At 39.9% G+C, this 25,662-nt stretch overlaps 1 protein-coding gene across 5 annotated transcripts in view; it reads left to right on the forward strand.

The window, feature by feature from the left end:
• camk4 (calcium/calmodulin-dependent protein kinase IV) overlaps positions 1-25,662 on the forward strand; it is a 161,457-nt gene that overhangs the window by 7,942 nt on the left and 127,853 nt on the right. For 2 of the 5 annotated variants that reach the window (XM_043710525.1, XM_043710542.1), the window contains exon 1: positions 1,602-2,098. The exons of 1 other annotated variant lie outside the window; for it this stretch is intronic. In XM_043710525.1, the coding sequence (XP_043566460.1) occupies positions 1,983-2,098 (116 nt within the window). In that variant the 5' untranslated portion in view covers positions 1,602-1,982. Of the gene's footprint in view, positions 1-1,582; positions 2,099-25,662 lie in introns of those variants that run through there. 2 more of the 5 variants (XM_043710549.1, XM_043710532.1) reach the window with 2 other exon arrangements.

Genomic DNA, 25,662 nt, shown 5'->3' on the forward strand with positions numbered 1-25,662 from the left:
TAACTGGCAGGTTTTTATGGTCAATTATAAACAATAAATTACACATTAAATAGCAGATACTAAGTCTACATGTCACCAATATTAGTCACAAAGTCTTTCAAAACATTTTCTTCCCTACAAAAGATTCCAGCTTCTCTTCTGGAACTAACTAGATCCTCACACTGACATCAAGCACACAATTCACCCAAGTTCTCCAAGTATAGTCCTCACCAAAACTGGCACACATCTACAGAACTTCCTCAACTTGGCATGAATGGTGTGGATCCATCAATATTATCTCCAAGTCATAAAAATTGTTGCAGCAATGATATCATTGTTTACTTTTAGTGCATTCCTAAAGCTACCTGTACTGCACCACTGGAATCATCAACAACTACTGAAATTCACTTACTCTCTGTCCATAGTTGCCTTTGAGAAGGTGGTAATGAACTGTCTCTTGAACTGCCCAGACCATCTGCTGTAGGTAGATCCACACTGCTGTTCAAGAGGGAATTCTAGGATTTTGACCCAAAGACACTGAGGGAACAGTGATGTATTTCCAAGTCAGGATGGTGAGTGGCTTGCAGGGATCTTTGCAGGTTGTAGTGTTCAAATGTATCTACTGCCAGTGTTAGGGAGCTGGTGAGCCACAACTAAAGCACCTTAGCACCTGGGAGGATGAGACTGCTTTCACTTTCTCTTTTCAGTTTCCCTTTCCAATAAGGTCTATCTCAAAAAATATCCAAGCTTTGAAACCGCAGATTCCGTCGCTTGAATGGGTGGCAGGGCAGATTGAACACCAACTTTAAAAATGGAATTGGATAATTATTTGAAGAGGAGACAGTTGCAACACTGTGGCTGGAATTGCAGGGGAAATTGACTCATTGTTTTTTTTTAAGAACCAACCAAGGCAGGATGGGGCAAAGGCCTCTTCTACCATAATATCTCATGATTCAACATTTCTGTGATTAACCAATGTTACCAAAATCCCCTTCGCTTCCTGCTACAAACCACAATTCAGGTGCTATTCCACGTACCTATCATAAAAACAGTTTTCCCATTAAATGATAAGGTAGTACTTTGCAGGTATATTACATGGATTGATTTGTTTTCAAATGAACCTGTTCTGAGATGTTATTACATACCCCTAAAAGCAGGTGGAACTTAGAACCTGGGACTGCACTGGTTCAGAGTAGGGACACAACCACTGTAGGCACATGAGCCATCACATGGATGATGAGGTGACAACTGAATACAGCAACTATTCAATTTACAAAATGAAGCCTACTTGGAGGTCAGGGATTTGAGACTGGACAGGCCGCAGGAACAGTTGGAGGTGCATTTCACATCCCCACACCCGTCCCGTGCTGAGCGGCCGGTTACCCCTCGAACATTCTCGGTGTTTTCACAGCTCCTGTTGCCCTCGCGCACCCTGCACCAGAGTGCAGCGCGAGACAGCCCGATTTCATTATTTAAAATACGACCCTATTCCGCTCCACCGGGCTCACACGTGCGAGAGTCAGGGTTAGTGAACCGCCCACGTACCCTAAAAAAACCCTAAAGAACTGCAGATATTGGAAATCAGAAATTACTGGAAAAACTCAGCAGGTCTAGCAGCATCTGTGGCGGAAAGCAGAGTTAAAATTTCAGGTCCAGTGACCCTTCTAAAGAATATCCCTTGACAGATACACAAACTGCACGGTAAAGTTGACAGCGGCGAGTTTTCTCAATGTACTACGGTACGGCGGTTATTCCACAGGCAGGTGGCTGTGTGCTTCAGTAACCCGTTGAAATCGCGCCCACTCGGAGCTGCAGCTTCAACAAGTTTGGGGATCTTTTTCTTATCGCTTGTTTTATTTTTAATTTTGTCCAACTCGCGTTACTTTTCTTAATCATAGTCTTGAACAGGAAAAGAGCTTCTCTCCGTGTACAGAGGGAGTGTAGGTTGCTGCGGCCATCACGCTGCCTGCTCCTCCGCTTCACTGGTCAGTGTGTTCTGGCAGATGGCCACGATGTTTCAAGTTGCCAGATCGGTATCGAACTGTGATTACTGGATCGACGGCTCTAACAAAGAAAGCGCCCTAGAAGATTACTATGAGATCGAAGCCGAACTGGGACGGTATGTCTGCAGTCAATTCCACTTTCCATCAACCCATTTCAATATGATTATTCGCTCAAAATGACACTTGCAAACCCAGTTTGTTTTGTTGGCAGTGTTAGTACAAGATAACATTAGCTGAGCTTGAAAATGATCAACCTTCTGATTTATATTAGAATTAAAATCAAAACGATTCTAAGGGTGATATATTCTGGCATCGGTTATCCTACTACCAGATGGATTCTGTGTCTGCAGTTTTGAAAGCCAAAATGAATAAATAGTCGTGGGTTATTCTGAAGTGTTGCAGACTAATATTTGAAATGATTTTGATAGGAAAATGTTTGCCAAAGGAGCACTTGAGGCCTCGACTATTTGAATAACTAAATTATTACTTCATTGGTCATTCGTCATCTTAAGACCATATCGGAATTGCTTCCATTCCATGCAGTGTATATTTCTCAGCGATATAACTGTTTTGTAAGATATCATGTCGTGTGGGTTATCGTTGTTCTATTTCATACATGCGATTAGGATTTTTTTAGAAGAAACCCAGGAGGCTTATTGAAGTTTAGTATTGTATAAAGACGCGAAACCCACATGAAGGAATTTTTTTCTGTTATTCTCTTGTTGCAATAACATTGTTTTCCTAATTAAAACTTTCGCAAACTTAAGAATTCATATTGAAACAAAATTAACTTCAAATCAGAATAGTGGTTTCTAATTTTTTTAAGAAGCATATTGGTAGTTATCCATGTCCCATGTTTATTACAGGACATTAAAGTAGGCATTCAAACTTAATTAAACGGTGGTCAAATGGAAGAGCAGTTTGTCCATTTTCTGCGTTTTGGTCTGTTTGGTTCCTGATACTTTATTCCAATAATTTGCGACCAAGATCGTTGGATGCTTATTTTTGATCACGAGAAATGGTTCAAGTGGTAAAAGTAAAGTACAGTTTCATGCAGGATTGATGTTCCAATTGTGAAGATATGCCGCTTTTGATATGTTACGACGGTCTTGGGGGATACTGAAAGTAATAATTGGTGGGGTTTCCAACTTTTCGACCATTATCAAGCATTTTTGTTAGAAAATGCAAATGTGGATATTGAATATACGCATCATGTAGAAACTCACTGCCACAGTTCTAATGTGAGGAGAAATTACAGTATTAGCAGAGTACTCACTGTATTGAAACTGCAGTAAATTCAAGCGGGAGTGAGGGAAAGATAATTGAGGGAGAGGATTGGGAGAGCATTCTGTTGCTAAAGAAAGAGTACTGTGCTTGGGTCTTTAGACCTCTGTTCACGAATTCCCTGCTAAGAATAAGATACCATAATTGTTGTTACCTTTCAACCAGATATCCAATCCTAACAAAGGCTATCAATATAGTGGGATTGGGGTTCCTGGAAGGTGACTACAGTTGAAGAACTTGCCTGATGGCAAATCTATGGCAAATAAATCTGTAGATAAAAATAAAGTACAACAAAACAAAAGTAAAATTAAAATTCTAAAAAATTGCATTTGTTCCAGCTAGCATTGTTCCAGCTATCTGCTGACATTGGTTGTTAATTTGTTCCAGAATTGCATATCTGGGGGTTTCTGCTAAATGTGTAGGATTAGATGTTCCAGCATATATAAAATCCTCAGTATTTATGTAGAATTATGTGACATTCAAGGGCAAAGGTTCAGTTCAGCTGTCCTCTGACATCACTTACTGTAGGCTGTTGCACATCAGTCAATTAGCAGAAACTGTAAAAATGTATTTCCATGCAAGCTCTTGTCAGCCAGTCACATTCAGCGATTTTGTCTCAGGATGCAAAAATACATCTCATTAACTTTGAAGAGCTTTACATTCAAGCTTGACACTATAACCACAGTGCCTACACCAATGCTACCCACACACATTTTTCTAGTTCCTGGAAGACTACCATTGCATAGCATGTGTATTAAATTGAGCTATAACTGTTCATAATAGGTAAAATAATTCAGCCAACATAATATCATAGAAAAATCCTCAATTTTTCTCTACAACTTAATTATTTTCAGTTGGTGAAGAAAATTTAATAATTATTCAGGCTGGTGTTTAAGCTACAGAATTTAATTTGGTCAGTAACTGGCTTTAAACAAGCCTTCCATTAAAATATGCAATTGTTATATTTCTATAGCTCATTTTTTTAGGTATTAACCCTTAAATGTTGACACTACCCCATAATTCCTCTGCAACATTATCCTTATAGTTTTTTTTAGGATTAATTTTCATATACACAATTTGGCATAGTTGGAACCGCCAATGCATCTGTGTATGTTATTTTAGAATCTGAAAATTCAGGTATTTACTAAAAGAATAAAAGTATGATGCTTATGTCAAAAGGCGTTAACTAAACAAAAGTCAAAGAATGTAAATATCCTAAATACACTATATCTTAAATGAAAAATATATAGAAGACAATTATTTATGTTCTAAACTAAACTTCTTAAATTGTCTTCTACACCCTTTTTTATATAACCTCTAAAACCCAAGTCAGATACTTAACAAAATTTGGAAGATTAGCTACTTGTCTGAATCTGCTCTAAAGATTTGTATATTGGTTGAGATTGCTAGGACCTTCTACTTTCTTCCGTCAAGGTTGTCCCTTCAAATTTCTTCCAAAAGTCCCACTCTTGTAGACTGCCAGTTCAACATGTGTAATGCCATCACCTTAAGCCTAGATACTTTAGATCAAAACTCTCCTAATTCTAATATTCTAGTAACTGTGGAGTCTTACACGTAAAACTCTGTCTCTTTCAGTTCTCAGCATAACCACCCCAGACGTCGAACTCTTTGATAAGAATCCTTCAGTCAAGAAGAGGATAAACTCTTTGAGCTAGGACATTAAATTCAAAATGGATCCTGTGGGAAGGAGATGTCCCATGGTCTACAGTTAAATTGTTCTGAAAACTAAAAATCTTGAGACTGAGTCACAGTCATAATCTACCCACCCCTATAATTAGATTCTTGATTATGCTTTGCTATTCTATTGTTTAACTCCTAAACAGCTTGGTCTCTTGATCATTTATGGAAGCTAGGTGCTTGATCAGAAATAGACTCCGAGAGAAACATAGTTCTTAAAGGCACTCGACCTTACAAAATAATTTTTTTCTCTGCTAAAAGTATATGGGCCAATAACCTTGTTACAAGGCTACATAGGGTGCTTAAGCCCTGGGCTGATCAGTTTCTTTTTAAAGAAGCATGTGATGATGCCATCTACAACAAGATAATACTAATGCTCTGACAGCATTCTTGTCTAATGTGACAATTGCTGGGAAGTCAGTGAAGTTACACTTCTATCTTAGATGTATATGATTTTTTTATAATGATATATTTAGAGCAAAACAGCACATATTCTTTCAACCCATCAGTCATCTAACTTGTCACTTAATTTTAATCTTACCACTTAATTCTATTTTAAAAAAAAGATTTTGGGTGTCATCAACAAGGCCACATGTTGTCCAACCTTGATTGTCCTTGAAGTAAGCGGCTAGCTAGACCATTTTAAAGGGTGATTAAGGATTGGTCTCATTAAGGTGGATATAAAGCATGTAAGGAGAGCAAATTTCCTTCCCAAATAATCAGTAAACCAGATATTTTACAGTGTCATTTCATGGTCATAAATTCTGAAACTAGATTTCAACACGATTTATTTAACTATTTTTCAATCTCATCAGCTACCTTGTTAGGGTTTAAACCCAAGCCCCCAGAATGTGGATCTTTGGATCGTTAGTCTAATGACATTACCACTACACCACCATCTTGTCCTGTACTAGGTAGTCCTCTTATAGAGTCATAGAGTTATACAGCATGGAAACAGGCCTTTCGGTCCAACTCGTCCATGCTGACCAAATATCCTAAACTGATCTAATCTCATTTGCCTCCACGTGGCCCAAATCCCTCTAAACCCTTCCTATTCACATACCAATCCAGATGTCTTTTAAATGTTGTAATCGTACCATCCTCCATCATCTCCTCTGGTAGCGCATTCCATACACACACCACCCTCTGAGTGAAAAGAAATTGCTCCTTCGATTCCTTTTAAATCTTTCCCCTCTTGCCTTAAACGTATGCCCTCAAGGTTTGCACTCCTCTACCCTGAGGGAAAGACCTTGGATATGTCCCTCATGATTTTATAAACTTCTATAAGGTCACCCCTCAATGACCAATGCTCTAGAGAGTAAGGCCCCAGCCTTATCAGCCTCTTCCTATAGCTCAAACTCTCCAATCCCAGCAACATGCTTAAGTCTTTTCTCAACCCTTCATGTTTAACAATATCATTCTTATAGCAGCAAGACAAGAATTGAATGCAGTGTTCTAAAAGTGGCCTCACCAATGTTCTGTATAGCTGTAACATGACATCCCAACTCATATACACAATGCACTGACCAATGAAGACAAGCACCCTCTTCACCATCCTGTTTATCTGCGACTCCATTTTCAAGGAACTATTCATCTGCAACCCTAGGTTTCTTTGTTTGGCAACACTCCCCCGGGCCCTACCTTTAACTGTATAAGTCCTGCCCTGATTTGCCTGACCAAAATGTGACACCTATCATTTATCTAAATTAAACTACATCTGCCACTTCTCAGCCTATTGGCCCATCTGATCAAGATTCACTTGAACTATGGAATAGCCTTCACTATTCAATATACCATCAATTTTGGTGTCATCTGCAAATTCACTAACCATACCTCCTACAGTCACATCCAAAACATTTATATAAATGATGACAAGGAGTGGACCCAGCACGAATCCTTGCGACACACCACTGGTCACAGGCCTCCAATCCAAAAAGCAACTCTTTCCTGTCTCCTATCTTGAAGCCAATTTTGCTTGCTTTAACTATTTAACTTGCTACAGTACCAGCCTCAGACGTATTGCTTTTCTTACTACCTCTTTGGGGCCCTCCCTACTTAATAGTTTAAAGCCTCATGAGTTGCATTAGCAAATCTGCCCATCAGGATATTGGTCCAATTTAAGTGCAACCATCCTTCTTATACAGGTCTCTTCTACCCCAGAATAGATCCCAATGATCCAAAAATATGAATCTCTGCCAATGCACGAACTCCTCAGCCATGCATTCATCTGCTCTATCCTTTTACTCCAACTCTCACTAGCACATGGCACCAGGAGTAATCCAGATATTTCTACTCTTGAGGACCTACTTTTTCGCCTCCTGCCTAATTTCCTATATTCTCTCTGGTGAAACTCGTCCATTTTTCCTCCAAGCCATTTGTACTAATGTGTACAATGACCTTCTGCTGGTCCTTGTTCCTTTTGAGAATATTCTGCACTCTGTCCAAGACATCCTTGACCCTAACACCAGGGAGGCCACACACTATGTCTCGCTGTCAGCTACAGAACATGTGTCTGTGCCCTGACTAGAAAGTCCCCAATCACAATCGATCACTTGGAACCTGACATTCCCCCCATAACAGTAGAGCCAGACCAGGTGCCAGAAACCTGGCTGTCAGTGCTATATTCCCTTGAGAGACCATCACCCCCTACTGTATCCAAAGCAGCATACTTGTTTGAGATGGATATAACCACAGGAGAGTCATAGAGTCATAGAGATGTACAGCATAGAAACAGACCCTTTGGTCCAACCCATCCATGCCGACCAGATATCCCAACCCAATCTCGTCCCACTTGCCAGCACCCGGCCCATATACTTCCAAACCCTTCCTATTCATATACCCATCCAAATGCCTCATAAGTGTTCCAATTGTATCAGCCTCCACCACTTCCTCTGGCAGCTCATTCCATACCCGTACCACCCTCTATGTGAAAAAGTTGCCCCTTAGGTCTCTTTTATATCTTTCCCCTCTCACCCTAAATCTATGCCCTCTAGTTCTGGACTCCCCGCTCCAGGGAAAAGACTTTGCCTATTTACTCTATCCATGCCCCTCATAATTTTGTAAACCTCTATAAGGTCACCCCTCAGCCTCCGACGCTCCAGGGAAAACCGCCCCAGCCTATTCAGCCTCTCCCTATAGCTCAAATCCTCCAACCCTGGCAACATCCTTGTAAATCTTTTCTGAACCCTTTCAAGTTTCACAACATCTTTCCGATAGGAAGGAGACCAGAATTGCACGCAATATTCCAACAGTGGCCTAACCAATGTCCTGTACAGCTACAACATGACCTCCCAACTCCTGTACTCAATACTCTGACCAATAAAGGAAAGCATACCAAACGCTTTCTTCACTATCCTATCTACCTGCGACTCCGCTTTCAAGGAGCTATGAACCTGCACTCCAAGGTCTCTTTGTTCAGCAACACTCCCTAGGACCTCCTGCATTTCTTGCCCACCTCTCCTACCTTTCTTAATGGTAACGCATCAATCTGACTGTATTTGTGGCTTTTCTATCTTCCTACAATTGCCATCCAGGAATTGCTAGATCCTGTAAATTCCTCATTGCCTCTAACTGCCGCTTCAACGTATTCATGTATTCTGATAGGATTCGCTTCCAAATATACCTCCTGCATACACAATCCCTGCATTCCCTCCATAACAGTAGAGCCAGACCAGGTGCCAGAAACCTGGCTGTCAGTGCTATATTCCCTTGAGAGACCATCACCCCCTACTGTATCTAAAGCAGCATACTTGTTTGAGATGGATATAACCACAGGAGAGTCATAGAGTCATAGAGATGTACAGCATGGAAACAGACCCTTCCAAACCATTCTTATTATCTTGACAGCCATTCTCCATTTCCACAATGGTGAACAGAGTAAACCAGGCTCATTTGCCACTTCAACAACTGAAGAATTATTTTTTCTTCACCAGTATAATGTTGCTTTAATATAGCTGGACTAAATTGCAATCAAAATGGAATAATAAATAGTTGACAGAAACTCTCATCCGTGTGAGAGAGTAAAGGCTTACATAAAGAGATATTGGTAAGATAGTTGAAACATGATCCATTTGGGCAATGATTTCTCTCAATGCTGCATTACATGACAAGTAGTGCAATTATCATCCTACTGTGCAATGTTCTTAGCCATTTTAATTTTAAATAGTAGTATGCTTTTAAGTGCTTGTGTTCTGCCTCTCATAACTCATCTAAAGTGGTAGAAAATTTTCAGTTGGTTACCAAAACAACTATTGTGCAAGCGTACATATGCTCTGTTTCACTTATTGATGCTTTAATTCAAACTCTTATCATTGAAGGTGGGTGGAACATGTACAACACTGAAAGGAATAGTGTACCATTAGAGACGGGGAGAAACCTGCTTCATGTTAACATGGCTATTTCTTGGAAGTTCTTATGTAGATGAATCATCTCTGATCCAGATCAGCACACTGTCTAGGTTGATTCAGTCAGCATGTGAGAACATTTGCCATTGATGTTTGTCAGGGAATTAATCTTTTCACAAAATTTGAAAAATAATTGCATAAAACACAAGCAAAGTATTGCAGATGCTGGAAATCTGCAGAAAAACAAAGCACTGTAAAAACTCACTAAATCTGGCAGCATTTGTGGAAGGAGAAGTTTTGAGTCAAATGTGATCCTTCTTAAGAACTGAAGGAAGGTAGGAATGTGATGGGTTCCAAGCTAGTGTGGGAAAGAACAACAGGGTATGTTTGAGATAGGGTAGGAGTTGGAAGGGATTAAATGTCAGAAGACACATGGAATGAGAGGAAAAGACACCGGTAAGAGTTGTACTAAAGGATCAAAAAATCTATTTAGAGTAAGTGTGAAAGACAGAATAATGAATATCTCTATCCAAAAGCAAAAGCGCATTTAAGACCGGCAAATGGCAAAATACACATTCAAAGTGGAGGATAGAGTTCAATCTCTGAAATCGTTGAATTCAGTGCTGAGCCCAGAAGGCTGCCATGTGCCCAATCTGAAGATGAGGTTATGTGTCTCAAGCTTGCAGTGAGCTTCTTTGGAACAGTGTTACGGGTTGAGGACACAAATGTGAATGGGAGCAAAGTGGTGAATTGAAATGGTAACTAACCAGAAAATTGGGCTCATGCTTATGTTCTGAATGGAGGTGTTTTGCAAGTGAGCTCCCAGTTTGCATTTGGTCCTCTTAATATTTAGGAGATGATATTAGAACAGAAAACACGGTATACTAAATTGAAATGGGTACAAATAAATCAATGATTCAGCTCATGGCAATATTTGAGGCCTTGGATGAGAAATAGGAAGGAGATAAAGGGGCGGGCAGCTATTGTATTTTCTGTGATTGCATGGAATGTGCTCTGGGAATGGAACACGTTTTTTAAGATGATTGATGAATGGCCCAAGGTACCATCAAGGAACAGTCCCTACAGAATGCTGATATTGGATGGTAGGGGAAGATGTGTTCATTGTGGCATCTTGCTGGAGGTGGTGAAAATGGTGGAGCATGATCCTTTGCATGTGGAGGCTGGTGGGATGGAAATTTTGTCTTCTGGTATGTTTTCCTTTTCCCTCAACTAAGCATTCCTTTGCCATTATGATTTACTGGCCTTTAATTGTGTTTGACTCAGTTCCTACACTTTTACTCTCACATGTGCCCACCCAATTATTCCATGGGCTTCAGTTTGCTGCTAAGCCTGTTCTATGTCATATTATGAAATACCTTTTGGAAGACCCTGTCAACTATATGATCATCTTCTCACTACCTTGTTAACTCTTTAAAATTCATTTGTGGGATATGGATAACACTGGCTGGGCCACTGTTTATTGCTTGTTCCTAGTTGCCCTTGAGAAGGTGGTGGTGAGCTGTCCTCTTAAACTGCTGGAGTCCATGTACCTCATGAAAAAAAACTACTGAAGGGAATTAGTTAAGTACAACTTGCCTGTAACAGGTTCGTGCTGACTTTCCTTAATTAATCCTCATTTTGTGAAGTAATTTAATTTTGTCCAAATCGTTTCTCAAAGCTTTATCACTTCCGAAGTTAAATTGACAGGCCTGTGTTATTAGGCTTGTCCTTACACTCTTTGTTATACGTTTGTAATCCTTGAGGCCTCTGGCACCATCTCTGTTTCTGAGAAGGAGTGGAAGGTTATGGTCAGTGCCTTCTCAATTCTCACACTTATTTTACTCAGTTTTTTGAATGTATTATCTCCAGTCCTAGTGACTTACAAAATGTAACAACAGCTAGCCTAAGACCTCCTCTTCACCTACTTTTAGCCTATCCAGGGTCTCAACTTACACATTTTTCACTAAAACTTGGACAACACCTTCCTCCTTGACAGATACAAAGTATTATTATCTCATCTGTGCCAATGTCTCCATGCATAAATTCCCTTTTTGTTGCAGAATTGTCCCCATTTTTCCTTTTACCAACTTTTTATTATTTATGTATCTATGGAAGGATTCCTTTTTATGCTCATTGCTAGTCTCGTCTCATGCTCTGTTTTTCTTTTTTTTATATTCACTTGCCTTCTGAACTTTCTATATTCAGACTGATTTTCAATTATGTTACCCTGCTGTCATTTACCATATACGATACTGATGCTTTCTCTCATTTTTCTTGCTACCTCTATCATCGTTCAGGAAGCTCTGGATTTGCACGTCCTACCTGTTTCTTTGGTGGGAAGTGTACCTAAACATTCAAACTTGAACACAGTCCATTCTTCATTTAAAGTTTTGCTTGTTAATTTTGATTCCAACTTACCTGAACCAAATTCATTCTCCCTACTGAACTCACCCACATTTAATTAATTCCCCCTTTGGATTTCTCCTTGTCCATCTTCGTATGATCACGATCCTTTATGTTCTGCTCTTTTGACATTTGATCCACTTGACACACATCTTTTCTCATAATCAGATCCATCAGCGCTTTCTCCCTCTTTGGTGAGAAGCATACTGATCTTGAAATTTCTCCTGAGGCAATTCATAAACTCTTCCCCCTCTCTACCCTTTATACTATTACTATCCCAGTCAATATTAGGATAATTTATTACCCATTATAACTACCTATAGATTATGCATATCTCCCAAGATTTCCTGACAAATTTGTCGCTTTGCATATTTTCTACTAGATGGTGGCTATTAGAATACTCCAGTAGTATACTATCTCTTTTGTTTCTTAGTTTTAACCTCATTGATTCTTCCATTGACTCCTCTAGGACACCTAGCTTTTCATCATTATATTTTCTTTTGAATCAGTTTTGTTAGCCCACCTCCTTTCTTCCATTCTCTAACTTTCCTGAGCATGCTGTATCCAGGAATAATTAGTACACAGTCCTGCCCTTTTTTTTGAGTTAGTTCTCTCTTAAGACCAGAGCATCATATAGCCACATGAAAGTAGCTCCAGTGTTCCAGCAATCTGAATCTCTCATTTGTGTACCGACTTCCCAGCCATTCATTCATCTCTTCTAGTTAATTTCTTTTTATGTTCACCAGTTTTTAATATGGGAGTAATCCAGAGACTACCACCTTTGAGGTCTTGCTAGCTCCTTACATCTGGTTTAAGTGACAGCAGTACGCAATCTAGACAGTTGTTTCTCAGTAATCAGTTGTAAATTATGAATTGACAAATTTGCAATGAATATCTGTTGAAGGCCTCATATTAAGGTTTTTGTTTGATGACTTGAGTTTGAACAATTGTGAAAAATTCTTTTATTTCAAGTTCTATTCAATAAAAGGAACTTTTAAAAAAAGACTTTTGCTGTTTATATCAATGATTAGGATGGGAATGTATAAGGCATAATTAGCAAGTTTGCAGATGACACTACAAAATAGGCAGTATTGTTGACAGTGAGGAAAGTTGTCAGAAATCACAGAAGGTGAGTAGGCTGAGAAGTGGCAAATGGAGTTTAATATAGATAAGTGTGAGGTCTTGCATTTTGGAAAGTCAAATCAAAGTAGGAGTTACATGGTGAATAGTAGGGCCTTAAGGTGTGTAGTGAAACAGAGAGACCTTAGAGTTCAGGTGCACGGTCCTTTGAAAGTGGAGTCACAGGTAGACAGGGCAGTAAAAAAGGCTTTTGGCAAACTGGCCTTCATCAGTCAGGGCACTAAGTATAGAAGTTGGGAAGTTATGTTACAATTGTACAGGACTTTGGTGAGGTCGCACTTGGAGTATTGTGTTCCATTTTGGTCGCCTTATTATAGGAAGGATGTTATTAAACTGGAAAAAGTGCAGTAGAAATTTTCAAGGATGTTGCCAGGACTCAACAGTCCGAATTATAGGGAGAAGTTGGACAAGCTAGGACCTTTTACTTTAGAGCATAGGAATCTGAGGGGGTATCTTATAGAAGTGTATAAGATCATGAGAGACATGGATAGGGTGAATTCACTCGTCTTTTTCCCCAGGGTTGGGGAATCAAGGACTAGAGGGCATCAGTTTAAGGTTAGAGGGAAAAGAATAAAAGAGAATCTGAGCAACAGACTTTTTGCATAGAGGGTGGTACGCACATGGAATTGACTGCCATTGGGAGTTGTTGAGGTGGGTGCATTAACAACGTTTAAAAGGCATTTGGATAAGTACATGGATAGGAAAGGTTTAGAAGGATATGGGCTAAGTGCAGAGAAATGGGGTTAGTGTAGGTGGGCATTTTGGTCAGCATCGACCAATTTAGGCCATAGAGCCTGTGTCCGTGCTGTAGGACTCTATGACTTCAAAAACACATTTCTGGGAAATCACATGACCTCTGCTAATACAAGAGCATAAGAACTAGGCAATTTAGTTCTCAAGCCTGTTCCATCCTTCAATAGGATTATAGCTGATCTCATTTTGACCTCAACTCCATTTTCCTACCTGCTCCCCATAACCACTTAACCTGTTACTCATTAAAAATCTGTCTATCTCCCCTTGAAATCTACTCAATGGCCACGCTGTGGGGAATGAATTTCACGGATTCCACAGAAGCCAATTGCATGTAATCGCTTTGTAGAAATCAGCTGGAGCATTGGGGTTGGCTGTTTTGGCTTGTGTAATGATGCAGTATTTTGTTTGGAGATTACTTGGTTCTCAAATGGGGGCAAAAAATCTCCTGTTGAGGAAAGATTACCCAACTTGTCTCTTTGTTGTTTCAAAAGTCCCTTGTGAATCCTCATTGTCCTTGTGAAGTGCATCACGAAGATTTCTTGATACTTTGCTTCCTGATCAAGCTGCATCTGCCAAGACCCCAGAGGCGACTGATATGTCTAGTGACCTGGTCTGTGTGTGCCAGAATAAACAGCCATCTTAACATTCAACACTTTATTGCTTTCAAGAACTGTTATTGAACAAAAGGTTTTTCACCCCCCAAGGTGAACTTCTGTTGAGAGAAATTTCTTATCCACTTTACCTGGTGTGTGCGTGTAAAGATATATGTTTGTGTTTCAAGATATTTTCATGTTACATTGTGTATGAGTTTATCAGTTTTGTATTTTTGTTGATTTAATATAAAATAAAACATATTCAATCATTTAGAGTCGTAGAGATGTACAGCACGGAAACAGACCTTCAGTCCAACTTGTCCACGCTGACCAGATATCCCAACCCAATCTAGTTCGACCTGCCAGGACCCGCCCCATATCCCTCCAAACCCTTCCTGTTCATATACTCATCCAAATGCATTTTAAATGTTGCAATTGTACTAGCCTCTACCACTTCCTCTGGCAGCTCATTCCATATACGTACCACCCTCTGCATGAAAAGGTTGCCCCATAGTTCTCTCTTTTGTCTTTTCCCTCTCAACCCTCTCAGCCCTCTAGTTCTGGACTCCCCCTCCCCAGGGAAGAGACTTTGTCTATTTATCCTATACATGCCCCTCATGATTTTATAAACCTCAAAAAAGTCACCCCTCAGCCCCCGATGCTCCAAGGAAAACAGCCCTAGCCTATTCAACCTCTCCCTATAGCACAAATCCTCCAATCCTGGCAACATCCTTATAAATCTTTTCTGAACCCTTTGAAGTTTCAGAACATCTTTCTGATAAGGAGACCAGAATTGCACGCAATATTCCAACAGTGGCCTAACCAATGTCCTGTATAGCTGCAACATGACCTCTCAACTCAGTACTCTGACCAATAAAGGAAAGCATACCAAATGCCTTCTTCACTATCTTATCTATCTGCACCTGTACTATGAAGGAGCTATGAACCTACACTCCAAGGTCTCTTTGTTCAGCAACGCTCCCTAGGACCTTACCACTAAGTGTATAAGTCCTGCTAAGATTTGCTTTCCCAAAATGCAGCACCTCACTTTTATCTAAATTAAACTTAATTTGCCACTTCTCAGCCCATTGGCCCACTTGATCATGATCCCGTTATAATCTGAGGTAACCTTCTTCACTGTCCACTACACATCCAATTTTGGTGTCATCTACAAACTTAATAACTATACCACTTAGTAGTGGACCCAGCACCAATCCATGTGGCATTTCACTGGTAACAGACTTCCAGTCTGAAAAACAACCCTTCACTACCACCCTCTGTCTTCTACATTTGAACCAGTTCTGAATCCAAATAGCTAGTTCTCCCTGTATTCCGTGAGATCTAACCTTGCAAACCAGTCTCCCATGGCGAACCTTATCGAACGCCTTACAGAAGTCCATATAGATCATGCCTGCTCTCATCAATCCTCTTTGAGTTTTTTGAATAAGTAACAATCAAGTTTGTGCGACATGATTTCCCACGCACAAAGCCATGTTGACTATCCCTAATCAGTCCTTGCCTTTCCAATACATGTACATCCTGTCCCTCAGGATTCCCTCCAACAACTTGCCCACCACCGACGTCAGGCTCACTGGTCTGTAGTTCCTTAGCTTGTCCTTACCTTCTTAAACAGTGGCATCACATTAGCTAATCTCCAGTCTTCCGGCACCTCACCTGTGACTATCGATGATACAATTCCCGCCTCAGGCGACTGACTGTGTGGAGTTTGCACGTTCTCCCTGTGTCTGCGTGGGTTTCCTCTGGGTGCTCCGGTTTCCTCCCACAGTCCAAAGATGTACAGGTCAGGTGAATTGGCCATGCTAAATTGCCCGTAGTGTTAGGTAAGGAGTAAATGTAGGGGTATGGGTGGGTTGTGCTTCGGCGGGTCGGTGTGGACTTGTTGGGCCGAAGGGCCTGTTTCAACACTGTAATGTAATGTAATCTAATCTAATATCTCAGCAAGAGGCCTAGCAATCACTTCCCTAGCTTTCCACAGAGTTCTGGTGTACACCTGATCAGGTCCTGGTGATTTATCCACTTTTACATGTTTTAAGGCATCCAGCAATTCCTCCTCTGTAATAAGGACATTTTTCACGACGTCACCATCTATCCCCCTACATTCTGTATCTTCCATGTACTTTTCCTCAATAAACACTGATGACAGTGGATTTGGATTGGCTCAGGCTTGGAGGGCTGAAGGGCCTTTTCCTGAGCTGTAAATTTTCTTTGTTCTTTGTTCTTCTTAAAATACTAATTTAGTATCTCCCCCATCTCCTGTGGCTCCATACAAAGGCCGCCTTGCTGATCTCAAGGGGCCCTGTTCTCTCCCTAGTTACCCTTTTGTCCTTAATGTATTTCTAAAAACTCTTTGGATTTTCTTTAACTCTATTTGCCAAAGCTATCTCATGTCCCATTTTTGCCCTCCTGATTTCCCTCTTAAGTATACTTCTACTGCCTTTATACTCTTCTAAGAATTCATTTGATCTATCTTGTCTATACCTGACATATGCTTCCTTTTCTTAACCAAACCCACAATTTCTTTAGTCATCCAGCATTCCTTCTACCTACCAGCCTTTCCTTTTACCCTAACAGGAATATACTGTATCTGGACTCTTGTTATCTCATTTCTAAAGGCTTCCCTTTTTCTAGTCGTCCCTTTACTTGCGAACATCTGCACCCAATCAGCTTTTGAATGTTCTTGCCTAATACCATTAAAATTAGCCTTCCTCCACTTTAGAACTTCAGCTTTTAGATCTGGTCTATTCTTTTCCATCATTATTTTAAAACTTATAGAGCTATGGTCGCTGACCCCAAAATGCTCCCCCACTGACACCTCAATCACTTGCCCTGCCTTATTTCCCAAGAGTAGGTCAAGTTTTGCACCTTCTCTAGTAGGTACATCCACATATTGAATCAGAACATTTTTTTGTACACACTTAACAAATTTCCCTCCATCCAAATCCTTAACATTATGGCAGTCCCAGTCTGTGTTTGGAAAGTTAAAATCCCCTACCACAACCACCCTGTTATTCTTACAGATAACTGAGATCTCCTTACAAATTTGTTTCTCAATTTCCCTCTCACTATTAGGGGGTTTATATTATCATCCCAATAAGATGATCATCCGTTTCATATTTCTCAGTTCCACCCAAATAATCTCCCTGGATTTATTTCCGGGAATATCCTCCCTCAGTACAGTACAAAAACACCACTCCCCCTCCTTTCTTGCCTCCCTCTCTGTCCTTCCTGTAGCATTTGTATTCTGAAACATTAGGCTGCCAGTCGTGTCCATCCCTGAGCCACGTTTCTGTAATTGCTACGATATCCCAGTCCCATGTTCCTAACCATGCCCTGAGTTCATCTGCCTTCCCTATTAGGCCTCTTGCATTGAAAATAAATACAGTTTAATTCATCAGTTCTACCTTGCTCTCTGCTTTGTCCCTGCCTGCCCTGACTGTTTGACTTGCTTCTATTCTCAACTGTACCAGTCTCAAATTGATCTCTTTCCTCACTATCTCCTTGGGTTCCATCCCCCCACCCTGAACAGTTCTAGCAAATTTCCCTGCCAGTATATTAGTCCCCTTCTAATTCAGGTGCAATCTGTCTTTCTTGTACAAGTCACTTCTACCCCAGAAGAGATTCCAGTGATCCAAAAATGTGAATCCTTCTCCCATACACCAGCTCCTCAGCCATGCACTCATCTGCTCTATTTTCCTATTCTTACCCTCACTAGCTCGTAGCACCGGGAGTAATCCAGATGTTACTACTCTTGAGGATCTCCTTTTTAAATTCCTGCCTAACCGTCTGTATTCTCCCTTCAGAATCTCATCCTTTTCCCTTGCTATGTCATTGGTTGCAATGTGTACAATGATCTGCTGGTCCCTCTTCCCCCTTGAGAACATTCTGCACTCTCTCTGAGACATCCTTGATCCTGGCACCAGGGGGGCAACACATCATTCTGTCTTTTCGCTGCTGGCCACAGAAACATCTGTCTGTGCCTTAGACTAGAGAGTCCCCTAACACAATTGATCTCTTGAAACCCGATGTACCGCTCATTGCCTTAGCGCCAGTCACCCCCTACATTTTCCAAATTGTTTGAAATGGGGATAAACTTCAGAAGACTCCTGTACTACCTGTCTACCTCTCTTACCTTTCCTGGACTCAACCCACCTATGTGACTGTATGTGCAACTTCTCTCCCTTCCTAAAGCTGCCATCCATCACATCCCCTTTCTCTTGTAAATTCCTCATTGTCTCTAACTGTCTTTCCAACCGACCCATTCGATCTAATAGGATTCACAACTAACGGCACTTATTGAGGATATAATCTTCAGTAACCTGTAAACTCTCCCTGAACTCCCACATCCAACAGGAAGAGCATATCACTCAACTAAAGGCCATTTTTGCTCTTTCAGTGTACAGACCCAGAAAATAGCACTGTCTTATTCCTCTACAAAACACTGCTCCAGGCTAACTTAAAACTTATGGCTTATATTTTTTAGTTTAATCAAGAGACATAGCTCAATAAAAACATATAATTTGAGTTTACTGAATAAACCTGGTTGATGGATCTCTTTATTTTCAGACTAATACAGAGAAAGCATATAATTAGCTATGTTGTGACCTGTGGAATGGTGTGACTGGAATAAGAGTGTGTGCTTCTCCCATCTCAGTCAAATATAAAATTGGGTCATTCCTGGTGTGAATCCTGTGATCTCTTCACGCAAGAAAGGAAGGAGCTGAGGGTAAAAAAGACATCTGAAAGCCGAAGTGTTTCCATGGCCATAACTTGAAACATAGAAAATAGTAGAACTGGGCCATTCGACCCTTTGAGCCTTCTCTGCCATTCAATATGATCATGGCTGATCATCCAGTATTGTTCTCACTTTCTCCCTATATCCTTTGATCCTGTTAGCCCTAAGAACTACGTATAATTTCTTCTTGATAGCATTAAATGTTTTGGCCTCAACTGCTTTCCGTGGCACAGAATTCCACAGCCTCACTGCTCATTGGATGAAGAAATTTCACCTAAATAACCTCCCCCATGGTTAATTGCATGGACTAGCTTCATAGAAATCAGCTGGTTAGCTGTTTTGGCTTGTTTGTTGAAACTGTATTTTGTTTGGTGATTGCTTGGTTTTCAGATGGGAAAAATAACTCAGACTCTGACCCGTGGTTCTGGGCTTCCTGACCAACAGGAACATCTTTCTTATGTTTTACCTATCTAGACCTGTTAGAATTTTAAATGTTTCTATGAGATCTTCCCCCTCAGTCTTCTAAATTCTATTGAATGTGGTCCTAATTGGTCCAGTCTCTCTTCATACATCAGTCCTGCCATTCAAAGAAGCAGTCGGCAAATCTTTTTTGCACATTTTCAATAACAAGAATATCATTCTTTGGATAAAGAGACCAAAATCGTACATAGTGCTCCAGATATGGTCTCAGCAAGTCCTGTTCCCCACAGGGTCAGGCCACCTTCCTGTAGGTTGCTGGAACTTGTAAGGTAAACTCATAGGAACTGTTGGGGTAAGCACGTTCTTTGAAAAGAAAGGAGCCTTGACTGAGAGTACAACAGACCAAGTTGTAGCTCTGACTTTAGTTGTGAGGCCAAGTATAAACACTGCTGCGAGTGCATGGGAGGTGAACAAGGCATCTGAGAGTTACAGAGAATTCTCATCAAAACAAAGGGCACCCATGTGTCCTCACTATTATGGATACGGCTCTGCAGTTCCCAGAAACCATTCCCTTGAGAATCTGCTAAGATAGAGACATTATTCCCATTCTTTACTTGATATGGATTACCGATTGGGATCCAGACATATCAAGGTTCAAATTTTATGTTTACCATTTTTCTTGAAGTTGTGAGAAGTCTAGGTGTAATATATTTAAAGTTCTAAGTGTACTTCCCACAGACAGAAAAGACTTTAATGCGGTACCATCAAACTCTGAAAATGATGATCAGTAGGTCTTCATAATTGGGTCAAAGTGCTGTAACTTTTGTTTGCTGCCTAAGAACAGTGTTCCAAATTTCAGTCATTTCAGTCCACTTAATTGGTTTCTGGACATGAGATAAGTGGTCCTCTGAAAGTAACCAACAAAAGTTTTCTTTGATGAACCCTCCATGTGAGATTACGTATCCTTGTTTCAAGTGTAGCTTATGGGAGCCTAAAAAATGCTCAGGAACACCTTAGAATTCCCAATCATGAGGAGATGGGTAGATGGGCAAACATGGCAGAATCCAAATATTTTAATTGTGGGTGAAGTATTGGTTTTATTGCCTATGTAGGGTGAAAACAAGCATCACTGGTCCATGGAAGGTATTCAGAAAGATAGTTAAAATATTGTTTGTCTGATCTCCCAGACTGATGGAAAAAAAAATTGGCTGCAATGTATGAGGATGTTGAAACAATACCACCAGAAGAGAGTAACCAAGTATGGGTATGTCAGGTGGTTTGGAGAATGTAGGATGAAAGATTTAGTGAGAATGAGGCAAAAGGATCGTGAGACAATTCAATTGACAAATCTTGAATCGAAAACTACTCTCAGTAATGATGACTACGAATTGATGTAAAAACCCATCTGGTTCATGAATGCTCTTTAAGGAGTGAACTCTGCTGTCTTTACCCAGTCTGGCTGACATGTGCCTCAAAATACACAGTAATGTGGCTGACTTTTAAATAATTTCAAAAATAACCTGGCAAACAACCCAGTTGTATCAAACTATGACAAAATCTAAATAAAGGAAATGAAACTAGGCAGATCACACCATGTCAGGTCAGTCAATGGAAAAAAGCAATGTCAAGCCCAGTGCTGTCAATCCTGAAAAGTCCCCCTTTCTAACATCAGGGTTTTGTGCCAAAATTTGGAAAGCTGTCCAACAGAATGGTTAAGAAACAGCCTGACGTTGTCATATTCTCAGAATTTAAATTAATTACAACACTTTTCCTTTAATTAAAGTGTTTCATGAGTAAATGAGAATGTATTGGGGTGGAAGATTTTAGGAGAAACCCTCTCACGCGATGGTCTGTGGTTGCAACAGTGGTCTGTGATCTCTGTGCCCCCTAAGGGAGAGCAGGAAAGGTACTTCAAAGTGGCCTGTAGAACCCCTGGCCAGACTCCCATAAACTGCCTCTTGACACCTGCTGGGTTTTGACTTCTACATAAGAAAAACACAATCCCCAGTCCATCCATATCATGCAAACTGGCTGCCACACTGCTTTGCACTTTCATGCTGCCCCTGGCAAGATAGGCCAGAGATTGGAACTTGCCAGCACACCAAATAACAGTCTCCCAACCACCTTCTTCTTCAATCCTGCCCTTTACAGAACTGGGATGACTTTACCTTAGCATACTAATTTATGTCTTTGTTCCAGACAGCAACTTTGCAAGGTCCTGAGGCTGGCTCTTGATCTTTTTAATGAGATAAGTTAAAGTTTGGTATGAAGGAAAAACTGGTAACTGTTGAGTGGCGGCGAGGAGGTGCTGGTGAGCAGAGTGAAAATGACAGCTGTAAACATCTTTTAATGTCTTCCCTCTGCTGTGTCCCATTCACCTTGGGCAAAAGCCCTAGGGAATTGAGTTAAAAGTATTGGCTTAATTTTCAAATTCCAGTATGCTCCTTCACTCCACTCACACCAAACAGTTTACTGCTTTTTCACTTCTCCACTGTTGTTGACCCGTCATTTAGCCATAACTGCCCTCCCTGTTGAGTCTGCTTCACCTTTTCTACTTTCAAAACATTTTCTAATAAGAAAATTTCTTCTCTTATACTTCTCAGTTCCCACTTATTCTTAATGTTTAAATGTTCTCCCTTAGCTTAGTCACCATGGTTTTGGACTTTCAGTGTAATTTCAATAACAATTCAGATTGTTTTTAATTGGTATAAGGACAGTGCAGTATATTGTTTTTTGAATATCTGTTTTCCTAATGACCTAGCCCTTTTTATGTTAACTTTATTTCAAGAAGACCTTTACACTGACCTTCCCCACCTTCCAAAAAAACGTCTAAGACAGATCGACATACAGGCAAATGGGTGTTAGACATCTTTACAGCTGCCTGCTTCCCACCACCCTACTGCTACTGTTTCAGTTGCAAAATCTGCGGATGGCAGAGAGGGCATTGTGTAACTCTTCATACTTGAACCAAATGAAACCCAACTGGTCATTTTGGAGTTTTTTCCTGCCCATCTCGACTGTTCAAGTGGTGGGCCAACATTAGAGCCAAAACCTACTAGGTCCTACTCTTCAGATTATTGGTGGAAAGGTGGGATTCCTCTTTTACGGGCATCTTGAACTCATTGGAATTCTTCCCCAGTTTCCCCACCACCAATGCACCTTGCACCCCATACCCATCTTCCTCATTCCTTTTACCATGCCTCCTAGCCTGGCACAGTCAAATCCCAACACAGCTTAACTGCCATCCATTGCAATGATGATCTTTGCAGGGACTGCAGCTAATCTCCAAAGATCACTGCTGAGACCAGATGTCTGTCGACCATCTGACTAACAAGCTATTCTTGAAGGTGAACTTTCCTCCCAGGTCCCCTCCAAGGACAGGAGTCTTGCACTGAGCCAAAGTAATGCATCCATGATAATCAGATGCATGCAGGGTAACTCACTGCAGCGGTGCTGAACTCTCCAACAACTTTTCAGTGGGATAGTGGGAATCCAAATGTCAATTTTGCTTAGGTATCACAATCACACTGAACAGGCTAGATGGGCCAGAGAGTCTTTATGTACGGTTATCATTCATATGTTCATATAACTGTCACAATGATAAATGAATAACTCAAATTTGGAGTTGACAGTAGTTATCCCATTGTAAATTAATGTAGTTGAATGTATTAATTTATTAACCCTTAAGAGTTAAGTTTCATGCCATGAGGCACCTATTTCAGCCACAAGTGACTGTGGTGGAAGGCCCTTCTTAAACATGTGTGAGAATAACATGAGATTTTTTTAAAAAAAGTATAGCATTGTCAAACACATTACAGAAAATTTTCAATTACCTGACATGTACTAGTGCAGTTAATGTCAGTAAACCAAAAATGTCAGTTAATGGACAGTTCTTTATCAGAAGTTAATAAGTAAGAACAGGATATGAACAGGATCAGTGTTACTGTTCTGGTTGTTTCTGATCAGGGTCACAACTGATGTGTGCATGGAAGAGAAGAATACACATCAAGCTCCTGACTTTATTAAAAAAAAATTGAGCTGTCTGTTTCACTGATAGTTACTTGAAAGTAGCATTGAAAGTGACCAACAACTGGTGTCAAGCTGTCAGAAGGTCCAGTTATTACAAAATTTCCATTGGTACAGTACCAGGTAACTATATTCCAGTAAATTTTTTCTCCTGTTACAGTAAATAAGCCTGTAATGAGGTTTATAAACCAATAATCAATCTATGTTCAACATATACATAGAAATTCAGCGGGCTAGTTCTGAAGAATAGTCACTGAATTCAAGACATTAATTCTGTTTTCTCTCCACAGATGCTGTCAGACCTGCTAAGTTTCTCCAAACTTTCTGCTTTTGTTTCAGGTTTACAGCATCCACAGCTCTTTGTTTTATTACAGGCAATCTATGTTGAATTACAATTGTAAAATGTGGCACATTCTGATTGTTATGGGTTGGGGCTCTGCTAATTAGAATTTAGCAAAATGAGTTGTGATCTCAATGTAACATACAGGATTCTTAAGGGGCTTGACAGAGTAAATGTTGAGAGGATGTTTCCCCTCATGGGAGAATCTTGGAGCAGAGAGAATAGTTTGAGAATAAAGAAGTGCCAATTTAAGAATAAGATGAGGCAGAATTTCTTCTCTAAGAGGCTTGTGAATCTTTGGAACTTTAGAACTGTGAGGCCAGAGTTACTGTGTGTATTTAAGGCTGAGATGGATAGATTCTTGATCAGTAGGGAATTCAAGGGTTTTAGGGAAAGGTCAGGAAAGTGAGTGTGATGAATGTCGAATCAGCCATAATCCTATTGTATGACGGAGCAAAATTGGTGGTTTGAATGACCCACTCCTGTACCTATTCCTTACCGTCTTGTACCACTTTTCTTGCTTTTTAAGAGTTCATATATTTATGAGACACTGAGGTTGGCATGTCTGTTGTTGTGATCCCAGCAGATGATATCACTACATAAGCCAGAGCCCAAAATAAAATATGGCATGTTAAATATATTTTGTTTTAATTTAACATGGCTGACTTTCTCTAAAGCATAAACACATAAGGCTACAGATTTGGTTTTAGCAATAAAAGTTTATTACACAAAAGAAATAAAAATAACATAAATGCATCCAAGCTATCTAAATATATCACAGTTTGAACTATTTAAAAATGTATAGGGAAACAAAATCCCATTTACTTCCCAACACCATCACTTTACAGTTAATCTTAAACCAGAGAAATTTTCTTTCCTGTCCAATCTGTAGGTTTGACCTAACAGCTTTTTCCTGAGCTGAAAGTGTTTCCCTTGAATCCTAACATAGATTTATTTTTATTTTCTTGAGGTAACTTATTCCTTAAGTGCTCTTGAATAATCTCATTTATCTAGGAGAGTCTGTACCTGCCTCAGACTCTAGTCAGGTCATCTTTGAATTGCTCAAAACCTTTATAACCTTTGAGTTTTTCTAGGCTTAATTCAATCCTTGATTATTCTCACTCCAAAGGCAAGCTAATGTCTTTCAATATTTTTGCTCTCTTGTCATAAACCCTCAAAATACAAACAAACTTCCATTGAAACTCCAGAAGGCTCAAACTAGTATAAGATCATAGTTCTGGAGAGATATAATCAGTCAATTTTTAAACCCCTTTTTGTAAATAGATCAACACCCAACTTCCATTGGTTTAAAATTTGAAAGCTTAAGAGAATGTTTATATGTAAATTACATACTTTTCATCACATTTTCCTACAATGAAGAATGAAAATGTATTTTTAAGAAGCATTTTAATTTTCCAATAAACACTTTTTAACCACTATTTCTTTGTCATATTCATAGAAATATAACATTGACAGATATGAGTTTCATGACAATCATACTTTACTCCATTATTCCATTTGCATCTCAGAGCTCTGTTTCCTTCATATATACTCTTGTTAAAGTGTCCGCTACAACATGTTTTTACAGGTACTAGAATGATTTTTAAATTGTATATTTGGAGGATTAAGCTCCACCAAAACAACCGTAAGCTCATCCTAAATTATTTCAAAATTTCTGTATAAATAACACTTTTCCTCATTGTTGTTGATTATATTTCAAAATGATATAGAGCCAACAGAAGTGTCTTCTTTTCAATTGTTGAATATTTCTATGGACATGTGGTCAGTTTCTTTCAAAAGTAACTGACAGGCTGTCTGATCCCTCTCTCATCATCTTTGAATAAAGTGGCACTCTTTTTGATTGAACTCTACATAATGGATCCGGTTTCTAACCTCCAATAATATTTTATCTTCACTAATCCTTTTT

The sequence above is a fragment of the Chiloscyllium plagiosum genome, chromosome 2 (assembly GCF_004010195.1).
Source record: "Chiloscyllium plagiosum isolate BGI_BamShark_2017 chromosome 2, ASM401019v2, whole genome shotgun sequence".
NCBI lineage: Eukaryota > Metazoa > Chordata > Chondrichthyes > Orectolobiformes > Hemiscylliidae > Chiloscyllium > Chiloscyllium plagiosum.